Here is an 8,518-nt window from a genome sequence, read left to right as displayed (position 1 = left end):
CAACAGACACCAGTGTACTGCAGAGTTGTAAAAACTTACAGACCTTCAGGAAGTCAGGGAAACTTCCTTCAGACGTGTTTATCAATATATTCTTTACTCTTATTTTGGTAAAAATATAGGTGTTTTACTGTAGGTCAGATCATTACATGCCTGTGTGAGCCAGGCAGGTCACTGATTAACTCTCAAAGGTCATAGTGCATTAAGATCAATGGAGAACAGCCTACATGATATCAAACATGCCTATAAATGTCATTAATACTCTCATTTGTCTCTCTTCCAACAGTTGAAGTCACAGATCTGTATGGCTTTTTCTGGAGGTTTTGTCAAAGCCCAGTAGTTATGAATACTGCCCCTTTGGTCCATGTTTTTAGAGGGATTTCAAACCATTCTAGTCACAAAGAATAGAACAAATGAAGTCCCAAGCATCTAGGTTTTTGTATGCCCATGTTTTCACATGTAGGATTTTAAATAGGCATAAATTTATTTTTTTTTTACAAAACCCTAACTGCAAAAAGGGTGATAGATGTAGGAATGTGAGTAAACCTTTATACATGAAAAATGTTATCCATAACATTATCCATTGTTTTGGAAAGTGCAGTGTAAAAAATGTAACTTAGTTCCATCTCAGGGATGGTATAAAATCCAATCTTATGCCAAAAAGAATGAGTGGGACTGAGTTATATAATTTAAAATTAGAAATTTGGGATGTTGGGCTTTCTTCCACCGTATCATTTTTTCTCTTGTAAAAACTGAACTCATGTCTGTGGCTAAAGAGAGGAGGTGCATCAGATAGAAATGATGCTTTGGGAAACAGAGAATGTTTTCCTCATTGGGGAGGATTCTGATTTGTTCTGAGGATTCTGATGGGTCCCAGTGTAATTCCTCTCCCAGTCTGCAGAATGCTTCTCTGTTAGCATCTCTATAGAACTCGAATACTGACTACTATTCTCAAACAAGCTTTGATTAGTAATATTTTTGTTGGACAAAACGTATAGTTGGGAGAGATACAGCCTAAGGTAAACATTAAGAAAATAATAATATAAAAGGTACTCCTTTCCCCATGAAAGGGTATTTTCTTATTTATGCAAGAAAACAGAGACAAAAGGAGAAGAGGTGAGAGGACCTGAAATGAGGGAAACTTGTAAGTGAACTATGGCCAGAACACAAAGGGAAAATTCTGGGTTTAATCAAGACCTGGGAGGGGAGGGAAGAAGAGATATTTTTGTAACAGGTCTTATTCCACAGTTCAAACACTCCTTCCTCTTTTTATATTGTTTTATTGTTTGCCTGGTATTGTAAACTGACAGGCCCAGTAATTCCAGATCCTACCCACAACAGCACTGTGTGATATTTACTTCAGCTTATAGCTTCATCTTGTGTGCTTTCCAATGCCCTAGGCATTTGGCAAAGAAATCCCTTAAGACAACTCACATACAAGTGAGAACATTCAAAGGGACATTCATTCTGAGCGTGAGGCTGAGGACCAATCTTATATTATGTCAATATAAACTGTCACCATCAGAAAAAAGAATGTTACCAGGAAATAACCTAAATCTGATATGTGACTGAAGGTTGTTCATGCTTATATTAATATTGATGTAGTGAAAGTAAGAAGATAAAGTTCTTGTCTTAGAGGTGCTGAGGACATTCAAAGACTTTGCTTTGCTACAATGCCATCCACAATTAAATGGAAAAAAGCATGAGAAGTGTTAAGTCAGCGCTTAATTTTCAAACACTAATAGTAGTGCTCTTCTTGAACACAGCAATAACTGAATTGAGGAACTAATGGAGAAGGAGAAATAGGTTATTTCATTTAATCTGATGTAGGGTAATGTGTGAGACAGTACCTTAAAATGATTAAGTTGATCTTTTGGTATGTTTGGAAATTAGCTTATATACACAGAACACAACTGGAACCCAGAGCTGGCCATGAGTGGAAAATTTTGGCCAAGAACACTGGGGCAAACGTTATATTCCTACAGAAACTGGGGAGGCCCTTATGTGTTTTAATAGTAACTTTTTGGAGCTCAGTGTTTTATTCCCAAAAGGAATCTATCCTTTGGAATCTGCCATTCTATGGTGTTTGGGTGACAACTCCTGTAGAATAAACCATTGCATTTAGGATGCCATTTTTGGATTAGTGGCTGAAATAAGATTTCACACCTTGCTTGCATATGGCTGGCAACCAATTTTTTATGTGTATGTATGATTTTGCTCAGTCAGTCTGGACTGTCCAAATTTTGTGCATTTGTTTCTCTTTAATAATCAAAGGACAGGTGTTTAGCAGAATGGTAGTCTTCTAAGTGTTTGTGCTGCATGAAATATTCCAAATAAATTTGTGTTTCCTTTGATTAGCTGGCTCTAGAGAGACTGGATCAGACAATTTGAACTCCAATTTAAAAAAAAAGCAGGATGTTATTGAAAGCCTGGCCCCTTGCGGCTTCCATTTAAAACCGCTGAGTGTCACAGAATTCTGCAAATTTAACTTAACTACAGGTGTCTGCTGTTTGTTCATGCCTGGCACTAATATGAACCCTGACCAGAAAGCTGTTTGGTAGTTCACAAATGGGGTCCTCAAACCATTCAACCAAATGGGGGTTCAAACCATTCAATCTGTCTAAAAAATTCAGTGCTGCCTAAATACCATGTCAAGCACAGTTCTCAAGCTGTAATTCTAAAAAACTGCTAATTCTAGTTGAATATATCACTGTGTTGATTAGAATTTGTTGACAGCAGTTTTCAGCAGAAGTGACAATATTATGCATTTTGTTGCATCTTACTGGGAGCATAAAGCACTCAGAGTAACTCCAGATCATCAGGGCATAGGATAACTATAAGCATGTTCTCACATTTCCTGCATGCCCTTTTGATGACTGTAGGGACATCTCTAAAACTCTAAGGAGGAGTGGTTCACATTGGTTGCAAAATGACATTGGAAAGTAACAGCTTGCAGCAACAACTCCCCTGGACTCGTTTTGTACAATCCATGAAAATATAAAAATAAGAAGTGAGTGAATTGTATAAAAAGTTGGTATGGAAAAGAGTCCCTTTGTAAATTTCTTTTTCTTAATTACATATTCAGGAGTAGCAGTGTGATCCAATTATTATTTGTTGAATACCAGTGATGTACTCTGTTCTGTACAGACATAAATGAAGATATAGCCCTCATCTTGCGTTCTTTTCAAAGCAAATCAGATGCATGTAGAACATTTCAGATTTGGACAAAACAGGTGGAAAGTGAAGACAATGATACAAGGCAAAATACAACTCAGAATAGACTAATTTCTAGTAATACTGCATTTGAACTGCCTTATGTTGGATAGACTAGGAGCACTGATTTGCAAGACACTATTTTGCTAAACCTTTAGCCAGAGAAGTAATGATGTGGCAAGGCACTTGGGGCACCTGTCACACAGAATGTGGCTTCTGGTTGCTGCCATACAACACTGCCCCGGAAGCCCTAGTTACACAACTGGCTTTAGTAAAACCTTGGCTCAACAAGGCTTTCTTTTCCCTTAATCCTCCCTTCCTCTTAGTTTAATGAGGGCTCTGCTTCTTATCAAGTTCCTTGCCCCTCCCTGCTTTACTGCTCCCTTCTTGGAAGACAGTACCAGACTTGGCTAGGCTACCAAAAATATAATGAGTAAGGAGTTTCAACACCCTTGCAATCATCAAATGGCACAGGGAGGTTCAACAATAAGAAGACAAGTAATTGGTGTATATATACTAAAGTAGTGAAATAGGGCATATTTACATGAGTATCTGTGCAGTGACTGGTAACCATTAAAATTTGATTGGTTATAGAAACCAGTTATTCACATATATACCTAACGTATAACAGATGTAACTGTACTTCATGCTTCAGATGTGTAACCCTGGAATACTTTCTTTCTGCTGGTTGGTCTGATTTGTGGCAGACGATGATTAAAGGCTCTCTAATTTTACTTATTGGGTGCATCTACACACGCATTAAGGCACTTTTTCTAATGCACATTATATTTAGTACTCTTAGTGTGAGCTACTAAAGAAATGCGTTTTAGGCTGCCTTAATGTGCAGTTATGAATGTGCATGGTTTTTCAGTGACGTTTAATTCTCAGTAGTCTATTTTACTGTGCAGTTAGCATAATTGCACTTTTGTTACAAGAAGTTTTAATGCATAGTAAAATAGGCTACTGTGCATTAAAGGGCACATGTAGATATACCCACTGTGTCATTTGTTTAAGTAATACATGCAGGAAACCAGGGACTAAGTCAAAATGCAGGGCTGGGCCCAGTCAGCTCAATTCCTTCCAACATTGTAGAGCTCCTATGATGTGGCATCATGGTAAGGAGTACTGCACCAGAAAGTAGTAATCTGGAGTGAATGACACCTCTGTGCTGGTCAGCCAGCATTGTTCAGCCTGGATGTCACTATAACATACTTGTACCTTGCTAACAATGCAAGACGGTGGGGGAGTAGGGACTAAATAGTGTCTGATAATGTTGTACTGTAGGTCTGAAATGACCCTGATGAAAGCAGGTCCTGTTTCTCTCTCTCTCTGCAAGTGGAGTTCATTAAATTAGAACATATCAAATGCACGCACAGTTCCTATCGATGCACTTTGAACCTTCTCACAACCACAGTTCCACCCGGCTTATACGTTTTGCCCACAGAACCATGACCTCACAGAATTTGTATTTCCTTTTCTTTTTTTCTTATTACTAAATATTGTCTTCAACCTATTTAAGCAGCAATTGGGGAAATTTTTTCCATGACAGCCAGGAGGCAAGTAAACTTGGTTGGCACAATGGAACTTGCTGGGGGGAAATCCCATGATAATAATGGAACACACCCTTGTGTGAATTTCCAGAGGTCTCCTACAGGCTTTTATAAGCAGGTTGTGTTGAAAGCCAAAGCCATCAGAACAGAGCTACCAGTCAACTGCTACACTTCTAGTAAAAACTACCATAAAAAACTGCTTACTGAATTGAGAATGACTGGTTTTACCAGCAAGAGCTTGGTCCTGGCTTCTTTGATGGGGTTGTTGTTGCTGTACTTGTGTGGTATTTCTGAAGGTGAGTGAACTTGACTTTCATTTCTTAAGGGAAGTAGTTCTGAATATTGCTCTGAGACACATCCATCACCAGAATGTGTATGTGACTGAGGTGGGGGTACATAGAGGACTGAAAGAAAGTCTCTCAGGGAGTTAGCTCCTATATTGTTCTTGCCCTTTCTTGCCACCCCTTTGTTTTTTACAAGTGGAATTCACTGTCCAGGAACTTGTCCAATGAGAACCCTAGGCAGGATGAAAATATAGTTTTATAAGACGAAAGTATAATTTTATTTCCCTCATTCCTAAGTGTTGTCTTTTCTTCTTCTATTCCAGCACAAAACAACCAAGACTGTTGTCTCTCATACACTAAAGTACCACTGCCTCGACGAGCTATAAGAGGTTACTCAGAACAGCTGTCAAATGAAGTATGCGACATCAATGCAATCATGTAAGTTTACTGTTGGAAGAAATTCAGTCATGCTATACATTGTTAGGCAGGAATTAACCTTTGGACTTTTGCTGGACAAATTCAAATTTTGTTTGAACAGCAGAAAAAATCTTTATTCATTGATTAGCCAAATAAAACATACTGAATATTCAAGCAGTACCTAATGAAACTGCCTGCTAGGAAGGGATCATAAAGCTCACCTTCTTAAAAGATATATTTTAATACATACCTGACTTCTCAAGAACACAAGACATGTGATACAGTATCAGCCTACTGGTCTGTTTACTTTAGTACTCATTTAGTTTCCAGCAGTAGTCCATCTAAAGAACATTTAATGCTTCTGTTAATGCACATATAATGTCTGTTAATGGGCACACAAGTAATACCTTTATTAAGGGCAACATTTCTTCCCAACTCCAGGTAACTAGTGGTGGCATTGTGTCCTGAAACATGAGGACTGCAAACCCCCCTTTTTTTTTTATCCTACCTAGCTTGACTGTGACTATTCCCATTAGTCTCATAAATATCTAATATTTATTGCATCCAGCCAAGTTCTTTTCCTCCTTGTCTGGTGTCAATGAGTTCAGACTTTTTAAACACTATTAAAGATTATATGTATTATCAGTTCTAAATGATGTTACCTTGTAATATAGTTGAGTATTTCCTTGTATCTGTAATATTAAGAACAGTAAAAAAGAGGACTTTACTGAGCACCTCTAAAATACCTGCTACTGATGGAACAACATTGGGATATCTTTTTATTCCACTGACTGTTGCTGTGTACAGTTTCCTAGAAGTAAGTGACAGTAGTTGTTTATCATGTCTTTCTTTTCAGTTTTCACACACGGAGTGGGAAGAAGGCTTGTGCAGATCCACATGCACACTGGGTGAAGAGGCATCTTTTTTGGCTGAGGTAAAAATGGTTTAAAATATAGTAGCCTGGTTAACATTGAATGCGCTAAATATCTACTGATGATATTAGAGAGGTTCTTGGAAGGGGTGAAGACACTCAAGACTCCAACAATTCTCATTTTGAATGTATCAGTGTCACTTTCCTTCCTTTTCCTGTTAGACATGGCTGCATATTTTTGGAATCCTCATGGAGATAAGGATAAGGATAGATATTTTACATGCATACAAACAGTGCTGTGGCAAGGAAGTTTGGCACCTGGGGCAAAGCCCACAGTGACAGCCCACCCTCGTCCTGCGCACAGATCTGGGGGGCACCCCCCCCATGCTTGCTTGGGAGTGCACACAGTGGTGGAAGCCACCCTCCTCCCATCCCTGCGCCTCCCTCCCCCCACCCCCCAAATGAGCCACTCACAGCTCTGTCCCATGCCTCGCTCTGGCTGGGCAGTGCCTGCTGGCACCCCTTTGGTTCAGTGCCTGGTGCAGTTGCCTGGCTCGCCCCACTTGCTACGGCACTGCATATGAGTGTTTGTGAGAGAGTCTCTCATGTACTGATGGCAGAAACACTACCATGTGCATAAAACTGAAAACTTTGTTATGGCCGAGGAAGTTCCCCAATGCTTATTTGTGTGTTTTCTCATTTTCTTTTAATAGCAAAAAGCTTGAAAAGATGTCAAAATAATGCGGTTTCTGAAATGGAACTCATGCTGAGGTGGCTGCAGAACCTAAACTAGGTTGGAATTGTCGTCTTGTACACTGTTGTGTGCTTACTGACCCCTACTCTTGGCTTCTTTGGAACCGTTGAACTCCTGAAGTTGATTCATATTGCATCACACATTTACTTGAATTGTGCATTTTGTTAAAGTAGCTGTTTTCTTTGCTAATATTTACTGTTAGATAAGTAAGTGGAGGAGGAAGGGGACATATAAGCTATTATACTATACAAAGTATGTGCTGCACGGCAGGGGTGTCAAACTCACCCCAGACCCCAGGCTGGACTGGACTGTGAAGGCTCTTTCTGGGTTGGATCTGTGCAGTCAGCAGCGACTGTGGTGGGTCATGGTGTGGGGTGAGTGGTGAGGATCCAAGGGCGAGTGGCAGCATGGGCCAGGCAGCTGGGGTCTGGGAGTGGGTAGCAGCAGAGGTGGGGAAATTGGGTGGCAGCATTGGTGAAGGGAAACCAGAGGCAATTTGGCCAGCAGTGGGCAAATGAGAGCTGTGTCTACACAGTCCTCACTTGCCCTCCTGCCATTGATACTGGGACCCTGAATTCTTCAGCAGGCCATGCTTCACTGGCCATGTCTTCTGATTTTTGGTGGTTTACTGGACTACCAGTGGGTCAGATGGAACAGTTCCATGGGCCAGATATAGCCTGGAGGCCATATGTTTGACACCCCTGCTCTATGGGATTCAGTGCATAGCATGTTTGTTTTATTTAGCATATGTAGAACAGACTATTTTTGTCTGCTTTATTATATTTTTAGTATTTTTGTGTCAAAAACATTCCAATTGCATTCTAATGGATACAATTATTTTTTACTATTGTAAAAAATCAGTGCATTTGAGAGAGAGTGTAAACTGTGGAGAGACTTTTAAAACATATTAAATGACCCCAAATGAGATGTCTGAATTTGGTTTACTGGAAATATACTATGGGCTCTTGGAATGAACTGCTCGTGTGCTCATGAACATCTAGATCAGACAGGCCCCTTATCTATGCCACACACATCTGTAAAGGCTCATGTATCAACTTTCTTTTTTCACTCTGTTTGTATGGCTGTGGATGCATTTGATACAACTCCTTCCCTCCTTCCTCTCCCTTCCTTTCCATCTCCCCTTCCCTTCCCCCAGTCATATGCATTTGTTTTATGTGACCTTTTATTGGCCCCACTTACATTAAGACACCTTCTTTATCAGATTCTGTATTTGCTCAGGGGAAAGCAGACAAAAAATACAGAAAGAACTAGCATTGCTCTAACGCTACCAGAAAAAGTTCATCTCAGAGGGTGTTTTTACACATGTTCTGGGGATAGGAGGGGACACTTTAATTAGAGCAACTCTGAGAGCCACTCTAATTAAAGCACCTGCAGTGTCTTGCGCATCAGCATTCCCACACTTCAAAATGGC

The 8,518-nt window shown here is 39.9% G+C and overlaps 1 protein-coding gene across 1 annotated transcript; it reads left to right on the top strand.

Moving 5' to 3' along the window:
* The first annotated feature begins 4,881 nt into the window (after positions 1-4,881).
* On the top strand, positions 4,882-7,550 carry LOC109288171 (C-C motif chemokine 20-like). The gene is made up of 4 exons (XM_019503608.1): positions 4,882-5,056; positions 5,368-5,482; positions 6,318-6,395; positions 7,046-7,550. The coding sequence occupies exons 1-4, from the start codon at positions 4,975-4,977 to the stop codon at positions 7,071-7,073; spliced, it is 303 nt and encodes a 100-aa protein (XP_019359153.1). The 5' UTR covers positions 4,882-4,974; the 3' UTR covers positions 7,074-7,550.
* The last annotated feature ends 968 nt before the right edge of the window (positions 7,551-8,518 follow it).

Source organism: Gavialis gangeticus, unplaced genomic scaffold (genome assembly GCF_001723915.1).
Source record: "Gavialis gangeticus isolate Ggan-Ray unplaced genomic scaffold, GavGan_comp1, whole genome shotgun sequence".
NCBI lineage: Eukaryota > Metazoa > Chordata > Crocodylia > Gavialidae > Gavialis > Gavialis gangeticus.
This window is presented reverse-complemented; position numbering and strand designations above follow the sequence as displayed.

Excerpts from the sequence above, each read along its gene's own strand:
- LOC109288171 (XM_019503608.1), top strand. The coding sequence starts at position 4,975 with ATGACTGGTTTTACCAGCAAGAGCTTGGTCCTGGCTTCTTTGATGGGG. Across the intron at positions 5,057-5,367 it reads CTTGTGTGGTATTTCTGAAG|CACAAAACAACCAAGACTGT; the intron begins GTGAGTGAACTT and ends CTTCTATTCCAG. Across the intron at positions 6,396-7,045 it reads AGGCATCTTTTTTGGCTGAG|CAAAAAGCTTGAAAAGATGT; the intron begins GTAAAAATGGTT and ends TTCTTTTAATAG.